Genomic DNA, 21,843 nt, shown 5'->3' with positions numbered 1-21,843 from the left:
TAGGAGTTTGACTTTCTTGTGGAATCCTTCTAACAGAATTGGTTGAGGCATGACCTACAATGTTGAGGTTTGACCCAAGTCAGCACGGCAACCTTAGAAAAACACACAGGCAGCTCTCTTTTTGATATATTAGTAAATGTCTTGTGTAACAAATATTGGAATCTACTGAGGATTAGTATTATTAGATATGATACCAATAGATTCTATTGCATGCAATTTTATGCTTAGCCTGGCTTCCTGTCAATATCTGGATACACAGCACCCAAACAGGTGGCCATCTGCTCTAGTACTTGCTTTCCCTCCTGCTTAACCTTTGTCTTGAAGCTTAGGAAAGATTATGAATGTTCCATCTTAATTTCTTTGTGAAAAGAGGAGAAACACAATTTCTCTTTGATTTTTACCTATACTCTCTAAGTAGGAATGCTATTTTAAAATAGAAGTTTTGAAAGCAATGGATGTAGCAGACTGATAACCTTTCATACAGGGGTCCACAAATTTGTATTTGTCCTAGGCTAGGGGAAACAAAAGTAACAGAGGAGTTTTGCTTTCCAGTTTTCACTTGGAAGAAATATGAATGAAACCAGCCTGTTTCACACAATTCATATTATAATAACATTAATAACATTAAGAATGTCCTCAACGGGCCAGATACTGTTCTATAAACTTTGCAAGTATTATCCAAGTTAATAGCTATAATATCTCTCTATCTGACCAGTATTACTGTTATCTCAATTCTACAGATGAGGAAGCCTATGCACAGAGAGGTCAAACAGCTTGTCCAAGGTCACACAGCTAGAAACTCTACAGCCAATACCAAGACCCAGATAGTGTGATTGCAACACCACAACCTCTTGACTCATATGCTCAAGTATTCAGGATCCCCAGCACATCAATTTCCACTGCCAAGATAGACTTTTCTTAAGAAACAAACAAACAAACAAAAAAACCAAAAAAGAAAGGAAAAAGAAGAAAGGGCCCATAAAAAAATCAACTCCCGTATGTATATTAGCCAACCTGAAACTCTTACAATATCCTACTGTCCCAGTAACTTGGTATTTTTTACTATATATTCTTTACCATATACGACAAACGCATATACAGATTAAAGATTGCACCCTCCTTACATCACACCTGGACTGTTAGAAATGTCGCCCAATGCACTGCTGTCTTACAAAGTTTCCTTCCACTTATTCATTCTGCACCCGCAAGGGATTAAAAAAAAAAAAAAAAATTAAAAGCCTTGGGGCATTCCATGGCTCAGGAGTCTTTACTGGCTCCTTTACACCGGGAAAGAGAAAACGATTTATCCTGGAATACTCTATTTATTTTACAAGTCTGCCAACTTTAATACTCAAGGAGTTGCTGGAAGGCAGACTACACCCATCTTACTTGCTCGCTACAGTGCCTAGGCCTGTGGCGGGCAGAGTAGGTGCTCATGGAACAGTCCTGGTTTCACAAGCATCGCTCACCCAGCCTGGTCTGTTTAGCACGATACTTACTCAACACTGTATGTTAGGGCACTTTATCATAAATACAATTTGTTTTCTTTGTCATATGTATACTGTTGTCTGCCGTCTCTCTAAAACTGTGTAAGGTTTTTTATGACAGTCCGATATTATATTGTTATCTCTTCCACTTCTTAGGGCTAGTGCCCCTACTAGGATCACATTTGCTGTACAGAGATCCAATCATCTAGGTATGGAAGGAAGTCATTGAAAAAAACTGCAGACCACACAGTAATTGTACCAAGACGGTTTATAAAGTTTCAAAAAGAGAAGAAAACAAAACAAAACCAAACCAAAACGCCCAAGAATCTGAGGACAAAAAGGCTGGGCTTCAGGTCTTTGTAAGTACTTGAAAGCAGACTGCTGGATTTGGGCCTACTTCCTAGGAGCTCAGTCTGAGGGATGTAACAGAGATGGTCTCTGATTTTAAGTTATGCTAACTGAAAAGATGACTCTTTTCTAGTGATCTGGGGACTATCTACAATCTTAATGCTTCGAGGAGACAAAAAGAAGGGTGGGGAATGGTGTACCATAGAACTTGATATGCTTTATTTCTTGAAATGCAAGACACTCTTTGATCAGAATGGTACTAAACGGTCTACTTTTTGTGTAGACATTTTTTTTTAAATCACTACAGATACTTGGTAGGCACCTGTGTTATACCAACTAATTAGAGCACTTACATGTTACAGCTATATGCAATTTATAAATAATTAGTTTGCAAAGTGCTCTGAAAATAGAAAGTGCTGCGCAAGTACTCAAATTAGTATATATTAAAAGCCTTTGGTATGTAATCATTTTATATAATGATTAGCTCTTTAAAAGGCATAGTGCTTTATAGCTGAACAAGATTCCTGATTTTAAATCATTAATATTAGTTTATTTAGAGTGAAAAGCTATTAAGAGAGGAAATCGTAGGTACTGATCAAGTTATTTTTTCACAGTTCATATAAATACATTAGACTCCTACTTATTTATGTCCCTCATCCTTTTACAGAGCAATTCAGTCTTCCTCAGGTTCCAAAGACTTTACGCAGGTTCCCCCCCACTCACACCTGGCTCTTGGGTTATCCTGCCTGTCTTGCCCTCAGTTTTTTCTTTCCCCTTGCCTTCTGAAGTTGTTCTGTCTGAACCTGTGAGCTTATGGCTACCCTAAACAGAACCGAGCCAGCAAGCCACATTATCAGTGATGAGAAATCCTCTTAAGAGCAATGAAGCCGTGAGCTGGGGAGGCAGTCACCGACGGTGCGTTTCCCACACGGACTGCTGGTAATTACTTCAGTCGACTATCATCATCCTATGTCCACTAATTAAGCTTCGCTTTCATCTCCTGAAGGTCTTGGTTTAGAGGTATTAAACTTTGTTTAAATAATCCTGCTTGCCATCCCCACAGGAATATTCAGAGGCAAAATTTTAGATGAGGCGAAGAAATTTTTGATCCTTTCCTACCTATCCCCTTAGTCTTCCTTACATCCCCAAGTGCGAACTTCCTTGCAATGACCCTGGCTTTCCATAATCTCTGTCAAATCAGTCTAGAATACTCCCTACCCTAGGACTATGACTTTGACCTTCCCTCTTCCCTCCTCCCACTAACTTTTAGCTCTCCAGTGTATTTTCTTGATTGGAAAACCCAAACTAAGCCCCTTTTCTATACAATGAGTGCTAATGTTTAGCCTTCTCAGGCACTAAACTAAATGTCCAGTGCCCAACAATCTCCTTGTTAATGCCAATCACCACTTTTCTGTCCTGTGTCTCATTCAACATTTTTTCCCCTCTCTGAAAGCACTGGCTTTTCCCCAAGTCTCCTCACTGGTTGCTACTTTCATAACCAGCCTTTCATGCTGAGCTTGCCCAGGCCTTGGTCTTGGGCCAACTTCTTTTATCATACTCATTTTTATGGATTTACATCATCTTGATGGCAAGAACTCACAAAGTTTCTCTGTAGCTTATATGTTTTTCATGGCCTCCAACTCACATATCCACTGTCTACCACATTCAGAATGGAACTTTTGAGTCCAGTTACTTTTTCTACTTTTCAACTTACTTTTTCCCCTTACGCTTCCCATTGCAGTATTTTGACCCCAAACCTAAGTGGGAATCACATTTCCCCATCTTCCACATCCAGTTCCTGAGGTCTGCCAATTCTGTACCAATTCAGTTCTAAAATTATTTCAAATCAACCTTCTTTTGCCCATCACTAGCTTGCTGCCCTTCCAGGCTTATGACACTCTTAGAGTCCTCTCAAATCATCCCTCCACTGCACTGTCCTGCCCTCCGTTTTTTTCCTTTCCCCCTCTGCCTTCTGGGTATCAGGTATCAGGTATCATTACCTGTACTTAAAATCCAAACCCCTTACCACCCCAACTCTTCTTCCCACCGAATCCATAGCCTATGCCCTTCTTCTTGCTTACCATCCTACAGATAAGCAAATCTCTCAGTATCTTTAAATCCTCAGACTACCAGTTTTCTGCCTCAAGACCTTTGCACAGCTAGTCCACCAAAACACATTCTCCTTTTTGCAGTTAGCTCCTTCTCTTCCTGTAATCTTTGGAAGAGCATCCCTGACTTCCATACCAAAAGGTGATTCGCCTTTCATGTTTTTTCTTTTTATTTTTTTATAAAGATTTTATTTATTTATTTGACAGACAGAGATCACAAGTAGGCAGAGAGGCAGGCAGAGGGAGAGAGAGAAGCAGGCTCCCCACTGAGCAGAGAGCCCGATGCGGGGCTCGATCCCAGGACCCTGAGATCATGACCTGAGCCGAAGGCAGAGGCTTAACCCACTAAGCCATCCAGGCGCCCCTCATGTTTTCTATCTTGACCCTATTATTTGTTTTCACAGACTTCCAAGTTTAAAAAAAAAAAAATTACTCCTATTATAATGTATGCTCTAGGAGAAGAAGGTCTGTGTCTCATCCAATACTGTTCCATCCCAGGGCCTGGTATATACCAGGTGCTCAATAAATACAGAAATATATTTATCCGAAGAAGTTGAGTGTAGGTATGTAGGTTCTAGGCCAGACTTGTAGAAAGAGGTCTGAATGGAGTGAATAAAAGGTTACATGCCTTAACAACCGACATGGATTTAGCTAGTATTTTCTAATTGTCTACTACCTATCAGGCACTGTGCTGCAAGTCAGTATAGTGGATAGACAATATAAGCACTAACAATGGCATAGTGAATCCAAGACCAGGAAACGCAGGAGTAAAACGAAATCACATAAAAGTGCCTAAACTAGGGTGGGAGTCTGACCTAGGAGTTCTTACCTACCCTAGGGCATAGCAGAGTAAGGGTGTTCCAGGAATATGGAACAGCAAAAACAAAGGCCCCAGAGCACAGAGTGCTGGGGTGCGATGCTCAGGTTCAAAGGCTGACAAGAGATTTAGGGTGAATTAAGAGTCAAGTTGGGGTAGAACAGATATGAGACAAGGTTGATGAGATTAACAGGGCAGTTCAGAGGCGGTTCACTAATATTTTAAGTAAAAAAAAAAAAAAAAATCATTTTCCCAACATGGAAATATCCTCCTCCCCATCCTTATTGGACTTCTGAGCTATACTTAGATACCCACATAAGGACTGAAGATGTTACCTGGTCATGCCAGTTTTCTCTTTTATAATATAAACTCTTGACCTACTTAGGTCCTTTCTGGCAAAATATTTTGTTAGTGTCCTGAAATTAAAGCAGTAAACTGGCATCTATCCCATAATATGCTACCACAAAGATGGAGCTAGATCCTACCTAACTCTCCTGTGAAACGAGAATTCTTACAAGTTTTTCAAGTTATTTCCTACCTTTGCCCAACCTACCAGTCAGAGCAAAAGATGCAATTCTCTCACAATTTACTAAAAATAATCTAGCAAGAAGTTAAGTCCTCTTCCCACTTCCACCTTTCTTTCTTTCTTTTTTAAACTAACCACAGTCTATCTGGAGCCATGCTTTACTGCATCTCTCCCTCTCCCCCAATCACAGCCATGAATGCATATTCTTTTGAATTCCCTTGATCAAAGCCCTTGTCTAGGTCTCTAGTTTTCTTCTAGCTTTCTTACTTTCACTTTTGGCTCAATGAAAAGAAAAGAAAACAAACAAAAAACCCCTGACACAGTCAATCTTCCAGATGAAGCAACAGAAACCACTCAAATTAGTTTAAATAAAAGAGGGAATTTATTAGATGAGTACAAAGGTTCTTGCGGGGATTCCAACAGCTGTAATGGGTCATAGCTAGAAGCATGACTTTCTGAAGGACAGACCGTGTTGCGATCGCAAACTTCTACTTCTGGGTTTTGCAAGATCACGAAGAGAATATCCTAGAGGATGTCCTCCCCGTATAGTGCATAAGAGACTAGAATGTGGATTCATTTCTGCTTGCTTTTTGATCCTTATATTCCTTTATGCTGGCCTCAAACTTGTCCAGCACATGTTGGCAGACATTCATGAGCTCATTCAAGCCTCTCTGAAATGGCTCAACAGCTGGAAGAGCACCTCGAGTCTGAATGCGTAAATTAATTTTGCTCTCTGAAGGATGGGTTGTAGTGTAACCACAAAATTCCACTTCCGGGTTCTTCATGATCATGTAACGGAGAGAATTTCCTAGGGTATGGTCCTCCTCGTGCAATACAAATGTCACACAGTGTCTATCTGTTCCAGCTGCCTGGACCATTTCCAGGGCTGTCTTCCTCTCGCCTTCAGCCATTGAGGTCTTCAATCCAGATATTTTTCTACACACATATTTTTTATAAAAATGAGATCATACTGAATATGGTTTTGTAACTAGCTTTTTTTTTCATCTACTGTATCACAATTGCAACAAATCACTCTAGTGCACTCCAATTACATAGAATTATTTATTTATATTAGCCCCTTATTTTCCTGCCTCCACAGACTCTATCAATAAATATTTAATGATTGCCTCCAGTTTCGCCCTACTCCATCTGACCGTCCACATGGCCACAAGGGCACAAACATAAATGTTTGCTAAAATATTCTTTTGGCAGAATCACAAGAAAGGGACAGAACTGGGATAGGGTGGGCTCTGCTAGAGAATGAAAGGGTATTTAAAGGTATACAAAAACACAGATCTTCTTAAAAGTTGGGGCTGCAGATCATCACCGTGCAGGCCCCACTATGGTTTCCATTTGCAGGAGATAAACTAGAATGGAAATTCTGCAAAACGTCAATCAAGCAGGAGGGAGAAAGAGCTGAGCGCACGGAGGAGTGGCTTTATTAGCAGTCTACACAGTAAGTTGGGCCACAGTTACAGGGGCTTAGGCCTGACGGAACGCCACTCGGCTAACAGAGGCCTGGTGCGTGGCCTTACGTTAGTTTTATTTACTCCTGCTGTTCTAACTCGGGTGGGCGGTTTAGGGACTTAACTCCGGCCTCATAACTTGCGCTCCCTCCAGGACACCTAGTTGTACCGAGGCGCCTCTACTCAAACACATTCGTATGTCCTCCCCTCCCATCCCAGGCGGGGCTCCCTCTTCCCGCTCAGGCGCCCACTTTTCTCTCCTGTCCTTCCAGCCCGGCCCTCGCTGCCGGGCCGGGCCGCGGAGGCTGAGGACCCGATCGGCCACCTGCCCCCGGCCACCCGCTCCCGACGCAGGGCGCGGCCTGCTCCTCCCGCCCGCCCCCACCGCCCACCCGCCTCCACGGCCGTTACCTCTCCAGCTCCTGGTCCTCTTCCATCACGGGGACGGCTTCCGGGATCCTCAGGTGGTGCTGGCGGATCGGAGGCGCTAACCCATACCGTGAAACGTGCAGGCGAAGCAGGAAGGAAGGAACAACAGACGGAAGGAGCCGAGGACGGAAGGAAGGAGGAGGAGCCACAGCGGCGCGACGAGGCGGCGCGGCGAGGCCCAGCCGCTGGGCGGGGCGTGTACATTCCGCCGGGAGGCCCCGCCCACAGGCCAGGCTCCCGGCGCGAGGAGGGCGGTGGTCGGGCTGGACTTGCTCACCTGGAGCTCCGGGAGCCAGTCCATCCGCTGAGCTAGCGGGGACAGATGGGGTCGGTCTCCCGTCCCACCTCAAGGCCGAGACCCGCCTGTGGGCGTTTGGGTTCAGCCCTGGGCACCTTCGGCCAGGTGATGGCGAAGGGGGCGGGGCCTTACCTGCAGCCCCCAAATCACCTTTCTTTTCAGGGCGGAATCGGGCCTCTTTCAGACAAGCTTCTTGACCCTTCGGGCACTGTGTTACTCCCTAGAGGGACCTCTAAGCCTGGCAGGGGTGGGTGGTGGTGGTCAGGGGATGACGGATTTAAACTATAGTTGATCAATACACCTTGATGAATTTCACAACAGAAAAGGTTTAATTTCAGATTGTGTTTGTCATCCGGGATCTTGTAGCTGCACACCTCAAATGGGTCAAAATAAGCCTTCGTTTTTATCTTCGTGGGGAGGAGCGAGAGTTTGGAAGTAAAGTGCTCTTCTCCCTCCTGCACCCCGTCCTTTCTCTCCTAGAATCTTTGCTACACCTGTAATACGTACGTCCTCCCTTGCTCTGGACTTCCTTTGCCTTCTACCCTTTCGGCTTAAACCTCCTCACCTGCGGAGCCTCCCTCTCACCTTTGTTCCCAGGTGGCTCCGTCCCCGCCTCGGCAACCTTTCACCACCCCGATTCGCTCCCCGCCCTTTTTCCTTCCTACACCTCCTCTCTCCGCCCCCCCCCCCCAGGTGTTCTCCACTAAAACCCTCCTTCATCCTTCCTCAATCTCCTACTCCCCGTGTCCTTCACAGCCGGATCAGTCCTCGCCCCTCGCACCTTACCCCAGAGTCCCCTTGCCCCAGCAACACCTTTATTTCTGCTTTCCTGCGCCACCTGTTCTCTTACCCCCCACCCGATTCCCCTAGATGTTCACTGCCTCCCCCAGCTGTTCCACGCTTCTCGCGGCGGTCCGCGGTCGGCGGTGAGCGCAGATCCACTTCTTGAGCGTGTCTTCGGCGGGGGGAATCAGGCGTGCGGCAGGGACAGCCGAGACCGGGTGGGGGAGGGCCGGCGGCGAGGGGCGGAGTGGGCTCACTCTAACCCGGGAGTGACGGCCGCGGCCTGACCCGCCCCCTGAGCTCTCGGATAGGTGGAGCCGCTCTCTGGCCCGCCTCCTTCCCGCCCTGTGCTGCAGCCGGTTGGCCCAGGTGCGTGTCGGGCTGGGCAGCTCGGCCCCGGCGCTCGCCCCCGGGAAGGCAGCAGGGGCGGTTGAGAAGTGAAGTCTTGGCCAGAGTTTGCTTCTTGCCAGGAAATCCGCGGTGGTGGCAGCGGCTGCGGCGGTTCCCGGCGAAGCGGAGGCCGGCCGGCTCCCCGCTCCCTCAGCGGGCCGCGGAGAGCGGACCTGGCGCTGGGCTGCGGTGCCGCGATCCGGTGCGCGCCCCGGGCGGCCGCTCTTTCCCAGTGAGTAACTTTGTCCTGCCCGCCTGGCCCCGCGCCCTGTCGCGGGTCCCGAGCGGCCGCCTCAGGTGCGGGCGTCGGCGGGGTGTGGGGCAGCGCCGCGCCGGGGGAGCGGCCGACGTCCGCGGCTCTGCTCCTCGCTCGCCCGGGCTGTGGGGGAACGTAGACCCGGACCCGCTGTGGGGCCGGCCGTGCTGGTGCGGGGAGGGAGGGACGGGCTGTCCTGAGCCGGGTGCCCGCCGCCGGCCAGGCGCCTGGGAGAGGCGGGAGGCCCCCGGCTGTTACCATTTGGTGGTTCCGGCCACTGTGTTGCTGCCCTTTGCGTCGTTCGCTTTTTCCAGGAGGGGAGAGGTGGGGATGAGTTTCTTGTTTCCCGTGTGTGTGTTGCAAACGAGAGGGGCACTAGCTGCCTTACATCGGATCTTGTTCTCCAGGAAAGGAAGAGGGAGATACCCACCGTCCCAGCCTGTTGCCTCTGAATTCTCACCTTTCCCTGGAGGCTGGAGGGGAGGGAGAGCTCACGTCTTCAAGGGGGTGATTTGAAAATACGGATCTCGATTTGGAAGCAGTTGCACACAAAGCACCATCCAGGAAAGACCTCAGTCGCTTCCAGAGCTTTATGCCATATGTTTCAGACAAGGACTTCTAACATACGTAGTGTTTCTTCTGATGTTACAGTTTGCAGTTCAGGTCGGGAATCAAGACGTTCTTCTCTACTAGGAGCTACAGTACACGGAGGCATGGGCTCTTTAAATCACAGAAACCAGAAACGAAGTTGAGTGTAAAGCAGTGGCAGGAGGAGACAGTTGCGAGCTCTGGTTTATAGAACTGCCTTCACTTTAAGAATTTCACGTTCTTGCAGCAGTAGTACTTATTTGTCAATTGGCTTTCCTCCCAGGACAGATTTTTTAAATTTTTAAATTTTTTCCTTGAGTGGAGTGTGACACAGCGCTGATGAAGTTGGATCTCAGTAGATCAATTTTATTTTCTCTGACAGATTTGATTCCCATCTCCACAACCCTTTAGAAAGTGGACTTTGATCTAGTATCCTTTTTGGCTCGTCAGAGCTTTGTTGGGCCATGAAAAACAAAAAGTTTTGCCTTTTTAGCTTGTCCAAGTCTCACATGTGAGTTTTCCCAGAGGGGTAAAATGTAGGCCAAATCAGAACCAAAGTACAATAACACTACTTTCAATTTGGCGTACTTGTGTGTTAACATTCCTAATTCTGTATCTTTTTTCTCTCTTCTTCTCATTAAGTTAGAAAATTTTCATTATTTACCTATTCAGCATGCACTAGAGTGCCTACTGCCTGCTGCGTGCCAGACATGGATGGCCAGGATCAGTTCTTTCCCCACCGGTGATCACAGTCTTACTGGGAAGCTGATCCATACCTGTTCCATTAAGCCACCTGAAAGTAATTTGAATAAAGTGCTGTGGGGACTTAGAAAAGGGAGCATTTCTGCCTGGAGTTTGCTAGGGAGGACCTCAATTAGGCCCTTCGGATGGCTGTGGAATTTTCGCAGTACATTCTAGGCAAAGGGACTAACATGTAGGGTGTTTCATTATGAGATCCACATGTAGTTACTCTGGCTGAGGGGCGCATTGTTTGGGGTTGGAATAGCACTCAGGCGTTTGTGTATTATTCATTTCAGAGCACTTAGCACTTTGCCTTGATTACAGTAGGCACTCAAATACTTATTGAACTGACTTGAGCAGGACATGGAGGATTTTGTGTGCCAAATGAAGAAATTTGGGCTTTATCTACTTATGATGCAAAGCTGCTAATTTTATTTTTTTTTAAGATTTTATTAATTTATTTTAGAGAGGGAGAAGGTGGGGGAGGGAGGTGGGGAAGGGGGAGAGAGAGGATCCCAAACCCACCTGAAGCAAAGCAGAGAGGCTTGCGCTGGGCTATATTGCATGACTCTGAGATCATGACCTGAGCCAAAACCAAGAGCCAGATGCTCAACTGACTGTGCCACCGAGGTACCCCCAAAGCTCCCAACTTTAAATAGAATGGCATGGGGCACCCTGGGTGGCTCAGTTGGTAAGCATCAGACTCGGTTTCTGCTCAGGGTCCTGGGATGGAGCCCAGAGGCAGGATCTGTGCTCAGTGGGGAGTCTGCTTGAGGATTCTCTCTCCTTTTCCAAACCCTCCCCCATCTTGCTCATGTGAGCTCTCTCTCTCTCTTTCTCAGATAAATAAATATTTTTAAAAAAGAATAGTGCTTGGCATATAGTGAGGACTTGCTAAATGCTAGTTGTTACTCTGTGTGAAGGCAGGGGAGGTAGAGCTGATGTAGCATTGAGGAAGTATATTTGGTTAGACTAGGTAAGTGACTAGCTATGATTAATGAGAGGATGATTCTTAAGTTTTTTGACTTATGGCATTGGAGTATACTGGTTAAACTGGCTGTGAAGTCAGTACAAAAGCCTTGAATTCCATTGCTTACCTGTAGAATTACCATCCTGAACTTTGGTTTCCTAATATTTAGGAAATGATCATAGTAGACAGGTAGTAGGGTTTGAGGATCAAATGAAATTACGCATAAAATGCCCTTGGCAGAGTACCTCGCATGTTACAAGTACTCGGTAAATATTAGTTGTTCCTTTAGTGATGATGACATTAATGAACTAGTAGAATGTTGTAAGATATGGAAAGGAGTGGTTAAAAGCAACTGAAGGTAGAAATGGGGAAGAGAAGATAATTAGTTTTGGACCAATCCAGTGAAGTACTAATGAACGGTGGAGACTTGTGTAATGAAGATGTTGGCTAGATGTGCTGGGAAGGAGCTGGAAAGAATGGAAAAGAGAAAATAAAGACTTTGGGTAAAGCCTTTGTGGGTGTGATTAGCTTTTTTTTTCTTCTTAAGATTTTCTTTATTTATTTGAGAGAGAGAGAGAGAGTGAGAAAGAGAGCGCATGCACGCACAAGCAGGGGAATGGACATGGGCCCAGGGAGAAGAGGGAGCCAGATGTGGGACTCTATCCCAGGTCCCTGGGTCATGACCCAAGCCAAAGGCGGACATTTAACCAACTGAGCCACCCACATGCCCCTGTGGTTAGCTTTTTGGAAGATTAGGGGAAAGGGAAGGCAAAGGAGAGGTTTATAATGTCATAGTGGTAGGAGTGTTCATGTTGAGTATTAGACATTTCTCCTTAAAATGCATTTTGGCCACCATCAGAGGGGAGCTCCGGGTTCATAATTAGGCTGGCTCTGTGCCCATCTCCCCCTTCCTTTTTTTTTCTTTCTGATTGCCCCCAAAATTCAATTATTTTTTTTATTATGCAGTGCCATTTAACTTATCCATGCTTATGGGGTTAAAATTCTCTCCAGGCCCATATTCCTGTATCAAAATCCAACAAGGTTTCTAGAAGGAACAAAGGTCTTATTTTGAAGGTTCCACTCAGGAAGCAGTGTTGGTTGAAAAAAAAGGTACATGTATGTATATATGTGTGTGTGAAATATGTATGATTTGACATGCAAGATATATGTACATATACATACATGTGTGTGTATATATACACACACACATATATATACATATATATATATACACACACATATATATATACATATATATACACATATATATATATATACATATATATATATATACATACACGTGTGTGTGTGTGTACACAAATCTTGCATGTCGAATTATGATTGTAGAAGACACAGCCAGACCTAAAATGACCCTGTTATGGGGCCTGGGGGATTTACAAAGAAAATCCCTTTTAGTTTTCCTCTCCTATGTCTCTTCCTCAGAAAGTACAAAGCAGTAGAAAAATCTGTGGTAATGCAAGTTTTGGGTTGGTGGGAGTTACAAGAAGTGGGTATTTTGTGTAGTAGTTTAATGAAAATTTGAGGGAAATGTCTTAAAAAGCAAGTGCTCTGATACACATCATGATAAGAAGTTGTCATCTGATTAGTACGCTTTTAAAGAGGCAGGTATCGTAGGATCTCTTCTTTAAAACGTATGCTTCGGGTGAGCCGGGATCATAGCAGTTTGGCTCACTGAGCAATCCCCAAGTGCTTCGAATCAGAAATAGTAATGTATGTATGCATGAATGAAATGGATCTCTTGGCTTTGCTCTGTCTTGGCTCACAGATTTCTCTGAATTTTTGAAATAATCATTAGTCAGGGAAAACAAAAGAGAATTGAGCCAGCAAGGAAGCTTAAAGCACTTCATGTACCCACAGGAAGATATAGCGACTGTAATAAAATTTATGCCTCTTCTAATTCAGTGACTGTAGTACCTACTGCTATAATTATTTACATGATACCCTCCTTTTTCACATTTTCCTTTGATAGTTGTGAGGGGTGTGGTAGGGATGGACAGACTTACGTAGGGTTCAGAGTTGAACAGACAATAGCTGTGTCATAACTTTGTCCTCTCTTGGTTATTAGCAAAACTCTGGAAGTCTTGCTTGATTAGAAAAGCTGAAAAATTAATAGAAGTTTTTTGGGCAGAGAGGGTTTAAGCATAGCTTACACCTTTATCTTTCCAGCCTTGAGGTTTAGTACTGTGACTTCTGACAATCAGAATCCCTCAGGAGAGAAATCATTTGGGGGAAAAATTTTTTTTTTCTCAAAACTGGACTGGGTATGAGTAATAGGAAAAAATGCAGGAAATAAGCAACGGGCGAGTAAAACTATATACAATATATACACAAGTATATATGTATATAACATATACATATATATATAAATATGCTGTCAACATTCATGTGCCACTTAAAAAGCATACCATTTCCATATGTAAAACAAATGAGGTTTTAATTTTTTCTCTTTATTGAAAGAGTAATCTTAGAGTTCTTTTAAATAACAAATTGCCCTAAAAGTGTATAGTAGGAGCCATTGTAAAAAATGTTTATAACCAAGTTATGAGGACCTGTATCTGTTGCAAAAATAAGGCATACTTGGTCATAATAAAAAATTCGTTATGTAGATAAAAGTAAAATAAGTCTGGGAAATATTTATACCCTTTCCTCTACCTGCCCATTTCTCCCCCCTCCCAAATTAAGAGTTTGACTAACAATCTAAAAAATTAATGCATCATTCAGAATTCTTAATACTATTCAAACTACATAAATATTGAACAAATAAATTGGAGTCCTTCACTTATACCTTAAGTCACTATTGTGACCATCGCCACTTTCGTTCCACATGATTTTAATGTTTGAACTTTGACTTTGAGTTGTATTCATGTAAGCGTACTTTCTGTGATCAACACTGGGCTCTGTGGCCCACAAAAGATTGTTCCTGCCTTTGTTCAGCTTAAAATCTGAAAAAGCATTCAGTCAAGGAGTTAGTTATTCTAAGCGGGGTGACTAATGCCTTTCACTTCTAGTACCTTCGCTCACCTCCAATGATCTTCACTTCCAGTATATTTTAACATTCCTCCAAATTTTTCACACCAGAAATCCTAAATTTATGTATCTAGTTCTCTGAACACTGCTTCCTATCCTGTCCTTCCCACTTTCTCACACCCACACGTTCTATTACAGTGCCCTTCCTCTTGACAGAGACAGCTTGCCGATCTCTTAATTCCGCCCCACCTCCCCTTCCCTGTTGTATTAACATCTGTTGGCCTGGAGGTCTTCTTCCCTCTCCAGTTGGGAAGCCATTGTTAAGCACCTGGAGTATGCTTTTACTGGCCCCTCTGCCTCTCTTGAACTTACTTTTGTGCTATGTCTGCCAGATAACGTCCCTGTGCTGATGAGCTCTGCCTTCTCTTCCAAAGTTGCTTTGGTAACACCAAGGAAAGGCCAGATCCACAGCGTGGGTAATTGTCTCTCAAACAACCCCTCCCTCCCATTTCCCCCAGTCAGTTTTGTTTATTTGGCACCTCCTGAGTGCTGACACTGAGCTAGGAACACTGGGGTGTTCTCATGGAGCTTATATTCCGGGGGAGATAGACATTGATCAAGTAATAGTCCACACACTAGAGCAACAAAGTCCACTGGAAAATAGTACAGGTTATGTTGTCCAATACTGTAGTCACACATGTGGCTATTGAAAAGAGGCTAGTCTTTTTTCTTTGTTTGTTTGTTTTAAAGATCTTATTTATCTATTTATTTGAGAGAGAGAGAATGCATACAGCAAGTGAAGGGAGGGGGAGAAGGAGAGGGAGAGGGAAAGAATCTCAAGCAGCCACCATCCTGAGCAGGAAGCCCTACTCAGAGCTGGATGGGGTCTCGACTTGGGGCTCAATCCCATGACCCTGAGAACATGACCTGAGCTGAAACCAGGAGTCAGACACTTCATTGACTGAGCCACCCAACTGCCCAGAAATGAGGCTAGTTTGAATTGAGATGTGCTCTAAGTGTGAAGTACACACCAGATTCTGAAGATTTAGTATCAGTATAAGGTAAAATATCTCAATAATTTTTATATTTGTTTACATGTTGAAATAATTATGATAAATTCTGGGTATATTGGGTTAAATAGAATATTAAAAATAACTCATTCACTTTTTTTTTAAATGTGGCTTTAAGAACATTTAAGGTGACCAATGTGATGCATACCCTATTATTTGCAGATGACCTAGGTAGCACTGGTGAGGGGAACTAGTTTCTTGGGCAGCTAACTGTGTCCCTGAAACCTTCCCTGAGGAAGTTGTCTCTGAACAGATACCTGGCGAAGTAAATGTTACACAGGTAAACTCTCCTCAAAAGAAAAAGTTGGTGGGCTGGGGGCGGGGGCACCTGAGTGGCACTGTCTATTAAGCATCTGCCTTCTGCTGGGGTCATGATCCCAGGGCCCGCATGAGGCTCCCTGCTCTGCAGGGGGCCTGCTTCTCCCTCTCCCTCTGCTTGCCACTTGCTCCCCCTGCTTGTGTGCTGTCTCTCTGTCAAATAAATAAACTTTTTTTTTTTTTTTTTTTTTTTTTGAAGATGGCTCTTTGAAGGAGGGTGAGAAGATGGATGAGGGAGCTGGGAGAGAGAGGCCCGAGATGAGACCAGGGAGGAAGGCAGGGCCAGATCATATAGGCCTTACTGGCGTTATATAAGGATCTTGGTCTTCATCACTCTATTGCCGACCTTCATCACCGACAAATGCTTTTGTCCAAGCCCCATTTCTACCGTCTGTTAAGTAATCTGGCCACTTAATGATGATCTGGTTTGATTTCTCAGATTTCTGTCCCTGCCTTTCCCCGCTTGTAAGTTTCAGATCTGTGGAAGGCTAGCTTTTCCACACGGTGCTCTTGATCCCCATGGTTCAAAGTCTCTCTCAGGAAAGGCTTTTGTTAGTTAACTCCCATTTGTGTTTAATCTCTTTCCCCCCCGGCTGGCTTTTCTGTACCAGCCTAAATATGCTCCAGTCTTAAACCTTTAAAACCAAAGTTCCACTGACTCTACATTCCCCTCTAGTTATTATTCTTACAGAGTAACAATAGTTTTTTAGTTTAACACTACATTTTATTTAAAGCAATATATTAAAAATGGATTAACATGTAACATGTAGTCAACATAAAAGTAAGGTATTTGGCATTTTTTTCTTATTAAGTATTTGGAATCTGGTTATATTTTACACTTAGAGCATATCTCGATGCAGACACTAAATATTCAGTGGTTAAAGTAAAAACCTTATCAAAATAACTTAACAAAAATATTTTACACTGCTTCAATTTTACTATAATTTTATTGTGGTAAAAAATACATAACATAACATTTATCATCTTAACCATTTTAAAGAGTGCAGTTGAGTAGTGTTAAGTGTATTCAGATTGTACAACATATGTCCAGAACTTTTTCATCTTGCAGAACAAAGACTATACCCACTAAAGAAAGCTCCCATTTCCCCCTTCCCTTAGGGCCTGGTTTCTATGGATTTGATTACTTCAGATACCTCATATAAGGAGAATCATGCAACATTTGTCTTTTTGTAACTGGTTTATTTCATTAGTATAGTGACCTGAAGTTTCATCCATGTTATACTGTGTGACAGGATTTCTTCCTTTTTAAGGCTCAATAATATTCCGTTGTATGTATTTGCTTATTCCTTCATCTTTTGATGGGCATTTGGGTTGCCTCTACCTCTTGGCTGTTAGAAATAGTGCCGCAGTGAACATGGATGTGCAAATATCTTTTTGACACCCCGCTTTTAATTTTTTTGACTTCTAGTTTTTTAAATACCAAAAGTGGGATTGCTGGATCATATAGCCATTCTGTTTTTAATTTCTTTAGAACCCATGTACTGTTTTCCGTAGAGGCTGCACTATTTTACCATCTCCCCAGTGGTATACAAGGGTTCCAATTTGTCCACATTCTCACCAACATTTGTTATTCTGTTTTTTTTGATTATAGCTTTTGATTGCGGCCATCCTAATGGATATGATATGAGAACTCATTATGCTTTGATTTGCATTTCTCTGATGATTAGTAATGTTGAGCACCTTATTATGTTTGTTGGCCATTTGTAGATCATCTTTGGAGAAATGCCTATTTAAGTCCTGGCCCATTTTTTTCATTGTTACTTGATTTTTGTTGTTGATTAGTAAAAGTTCTTTAGATATTCTAGTTATTCACCATTTATCAGGTATATTATTTGCCGATATTTCACCTGTTTTTTTCACTTCTTTGTGTCCTTTGATGTGATATATGTGATTGTGTGTTCTGTTGTCTATTTTTTGTTTGTTTTTTAAAAGATTTTGTTTATTTGACAGACAGAAATCACAAGTAGGCAGAGAGGCAGGTGGGGGTTGGGGTGGGGGGGAGGTAGGCTCCCTGCTGAGCAGAGAGCCGGATTGGATTCAGGGCTTGATCCCAGGACCCTGGGATCATGACCTGGGCCAAAGGCAGAGGCTTAACCCACTGAGCCACCCAGGCGCCCCTTCTGTTGTCTATTTTTGATGCTTATAATTTGGGTGTTGTATTCAAGAAATCCTTGCCAAAAACAAAGAAAATCCTCGCCAAATCCATTGTCATGAAGCTTACCCCTTGTTTCCTTCTAGAAGTTTTATAGTTTCAGTTCTTTAATCTACCTGTCAGTGTTTGAATATGGTATAAGACAAGGGTCCAAACAAAATATTTCGAACATATTTCTGAGACTTTGCTTTTGGAAATAAGAGGAAAAGGTCTGAAATATATGAATAGTTTTAATTTAGGGGGACTGATGACAGTAATTAGCTAGGACACAGTTCTCAAATGGTACTTACTAATATGTTCTAGTGTGAGTTTCTGTTCTTTTTGTTTCTTAGAGTTGTGAGACGCCGATATGGAAACAATCAGTAGTCTAGGGCTAGCTCAAGCTAAAACATAAAATGATTGGGAAGAAGCCAAGTATCAGAGTGCAGGTGATTGCATTCTGTGCCTCTTTAGTACAAATAGGTAATGCATGTGGTCAGTTGCTGAGCATACCTTTTAATCTCTTCTGTCAGGGCCATTTAATAAGAATTCAGAGTATCTATAGCAATTAGATCTCATATGAAATATTTATTAACCTCATTAATTTCTCTAATTTTAGGCTTTGTGCATTCATTATAGATGAGATACATTAATTGAGACTTGACCAGACTAATATCAGAGTTTGTTAAAAAATTAAAAATAATTTTTCTAGGTTTTGACCTTTTCTTTTTCCTGGTATATTGAGTACATTTGTCAACACATTTGAATGATTTTTCTATCTTTGAAAGGCATATAATAACACTAAGAAAGCCTTCAAGATTTATTCTCTGAGTCTGGATTTTTTTAAATAGTATGGTAGCTATTTACAGAAAGGATTTTAGTAAATCCATTTTGTAGGATACAGAAGGATGATAAAATCTATTAAACATCAAAATTAACTTTCAACTAATGTATATTGTGTTAGTTTTTTGCCTTTTTTTTTTTTTTTTTTGTAAAGGGTTTTTGTGTTACGAAGTTCTTTGGTATGATTTTAGTCTTTTTTTTTCTTTAAAATTTTTATTTATTTATTTGACAGAGAGAAACACAGCAAGAGATGGAACAGAAGCAGGGGAAGTGGGAGAGAGAGAAGGCGGCTTCCCACTGAGCAGAGAGCCTGATGCAGGGCTCAATGCAGGGCTTAATCCCAGGACTCTAAGATCATGACCTGAGCTTAAGGCAGACACTTAACACCTGAGCTACCCAGGCGCCCCTGGTTTTAGTTTTTCTAAATGTGACAGTGTGACTGAATTTTGTCTATGTATAGTTTGGGTTCACCAGAGGCATAATAAATCAAACTTAGTGCTGGAGAAAGCAAAGTAGATTATTAAGTAGTTCTTAAAATGTTTATTCATAGTACACCATTCTTTATGTCTCCATAAAAAAATTACTCTTTTGGTTATTTGAACCAAAAGAAAATAGTTTTGTTAATAAAAAAACAAAGAAATTACTTTTGAAGTATACTGGGGTTTATGAAAAGAAATCTTTCTGGAAGATAAAGCTTAATGTTCTTAAAAATAATATTTCTAATTCATTTTTAAAATAGTAATATTTCTTTTTTAAAGAATATTTTTCTATCTGATAACTCCTAGGAAGCAAATGGTATATCTGTTTGATTTGCCTTGTTGCATACATTATCAAGAACATTGGGGTATAAGAGTACATTAGTTTCCTTTTTTCTTCTAACACTATTTTTTTTTTGATTATAGGAATGCTAGGTGTAGAAAATTTAGGAAATACTAAATTATGCAAAGAAAATAGAAAATGGCTAATAATGCCACCAGTTAAAATTCTTTTAAAATCATTTATTCAAATATTTGAATATCTGCTCTGTACTTGTTTACCATTCTAGATATTTGGGATATGAAAGTGAATCATAAAAGTTCTTTTCCTCAGAAATTGAGATGAATCAGGTAATCGTTTTATCATAATTACTATATTTTGATACAAATATGATATTTAAATAGTAAAAGTTAAGCATAGAATCTCATGGCAAGGTGTTAGTGTAATTATTATTTTACATTATAGGTAAAGAGTAGTCTCCAGTGAAAAATAATAGCATATTTGTGATTGTGCCGGGCCTGAGATAGTTAAGTAATGGTTATGTATTGGGTCACCCCCCGACACTGGCTATTTATTGAATGCCTATTATGTGCCAGGCACTGTTCTAGATGACAGCAATAAAGCAAAGAACAAGACAGGGGGGTCCCTGTTCCTAAGGAGTTTCCATGCTGTGGGGGCTGGGAAGAGAGAAACAATGAACAGGTAAGCCGATTAATGTAAAGGATAATGACATGCCTGGAAAAAAACAAGATGATAAGGTCAGATCTTAATAGTCTGTTACACTGGTGACTGAAATCTACAGCTGGTCTTCACATTTCCTTTCAGCCATTAGTTTGTCCTCTTCACCAGGAAAACTTTTAATTAATACTGCCACAGAGAAACAAATAGTGGCATCTCTGGTTCCTGCCCTTTGCCTTATCCTTTCCTGGAGGTTTCGTCCTCAGTGAAATTGCTAAACAGCAAAAGTAGGAAGGAATTTAGAGGAGAAGCAAGGCATCTGGCAAGTCATTTCTCAGGTAATGTCTTTTTTCATGAAGCTGAGAGTTTGTTGAGTTTGTACCTGTCAGTACCTCAGCGGAAATTACTGTTCGTATGTTCTGAGTCAACAAAAACAAACCCTACCAGTTATTAGGAGGGAACAAGTGCAAATGATTTTATCAATCCTTACAGAATTTGCAGCTTTATTGTCAAGTGTCTCATATCGCTTCCAAAAACTGTCATTTGTGTCACCTTTTGAAGAACTCTTGATTTGTAACTTAGCTGTTTAAACATCTTTACAATTGATGTCTAGGACTTTTGTGCCCTGCTTTCTTTGGTACATAAGACTTTGGAGTGTGACTCATGACTCATCAGTTGACGTTGTGGTGCATTTTTAGAAACAAAGAATGCAACAGCAGATTTCCCTTAAGCAGCAGGAGTGGAAGTGAGTACAAGAAAATTCAGATGCGCCTATCTTTGTGGGTGTTATTATAGTTGTATGTTATCTTGATTCTTGGAAGTGTGTTACAACACCGGGCATTTCGATGAGTTTGGATAGAGTAGATATAAACTGTGTATGTGTCTTGCAACAGAATTCTTACATTTTTATTATGTGGTAACTGCATTTCTCCCATTTTACTTTGCAGATAATACAATACTCTATATTTAGGCTTGTGTCTTACTTATTTTTGAAACGAGACAATGAGGAAAAAGCATCTTGGCCACACCACTTCATTTTTAGTACTCCATAATATTGTTATTTCTGATGACAATGTCTTGTGGGCTTACTTTGCTTTTTAATTTTAGCCGTGTATAATCATAGCCAAGCTGGCTGTGTTCTACTTTATTTCTTTTAGTACATGCTCCTGCCATGGTATACTTCAATACACTTTAAAGTCCGTCTGTACAGGGGCGCCTGGCAGGCTCAGTTGGAAGAGCACGTGACTCTTGATCTCGGGTTAATTTGAGCTCCACACTGGGTGCAGAGATCACTTAAAAATAAATAAACTTAAAAAAAAAAAGTCTATCTGCATAAATAGATATTTTATATCTATATTCCCATGTCCCAGTCATAGTTCCTTCAGAGTTGACTACTGTTGGTTTTTGGTATATCCCTCTAGACATATTTTGTGCATATAATAAACTCATGTGTATCTATACAGACAGATGTTTTCAAACACATACTGTTCTTGGGGTGCCTTCGTGACTTAGTCTGTTAATGTCTGACTCTTGATTTCAGCTCAGTTCTCAATCTCAGACTCCTGAGTTCAAGCCCCTCGGATTAAAAATACTAATAAATATGGGGCACCTGGGTGGCTCAGTGGGTTAAAGCCTCTGCCTTCAGCTCGGGTCATGGTCTCAGGGTTCTGGGATCGAGCCCCATATCGGGCTCTCTGCTCGGCGGGGAGCGTGCTTCCCCTTCTCTCTCTGCTTGCTCGTGATCTCTCTCTTTCAAAATAAATAAATAAAATCTTTTAAAAAATACTAATAAATAAATACATATATACTCTTCTGTACCTTGATTTACATT

General features: G+C 42.2%; 2 protein-coding genes across 6 annotated transcripts in view; one reads left to right on the top strand and one right to left on the bottom strand.

The window, feature by feature from the left end:
- The window catches only part of POLR1D (RNA polymerase I and III subunit D), a 43,475-nt gene extending 36,155 nt beyond the window's left edge, over nt 1-7,320 (bottom strand). Inside the window, exon 1 of the mRNA XM_045978549.1 lies at nt 7,164-7,320. Coding sequence (XP_045834505.1) covers nt 7,164-7,189 — 26 coding nt within the window. The 5' untranslated portion in view covers nt 7,190-7,320. The remainder of the gene's footprint in view (nt 1-7,163) is intronic.
- An 873-nt stretch (nt 7,321-8,193) lies between these two features.
- The window catches only part of LNX2 (ligand of numb-protein X 2), an 81,735-nt gene continuing 68,085 nt past the window's right edge, over nt 8,194-21,843 (top strand). For 4 of the 5 annotated variants that reach the window (XM_045978544.1, XM_045978548.1, XM_045978546.1 and 1 more), the window contains exon 1: nt 8,194-8,884. The gene's annotated coding sequence lies outside the window, so the exon portion shown is untranslated. Of the gene's footprint in view, nt 8,889-21,843 lie in introns of all 5 variants that reach the window. The other variant, XM_045978545.1, reaches the window with a different exon arrangement.

Source organism: Meles meles, chromosome 14, assembly GCF_922984935.1.
Source record: "Meles meles chromosome 14, mMelMel3.1 paternal haplotype, whole genome shotgun sequence".
NCBI classification, from domain to species: domain Eukaryota; kingdom Metazoa; phylum Chordata; class Mammalia; order Carnivora; family Mustelidae; genus Meles; species Meles meles.
The sequence above is the reverse complement of the archived record's forward strand: the minus strand, read 5'-3'. Positions and strand labels throughout refer to the sequence as shown.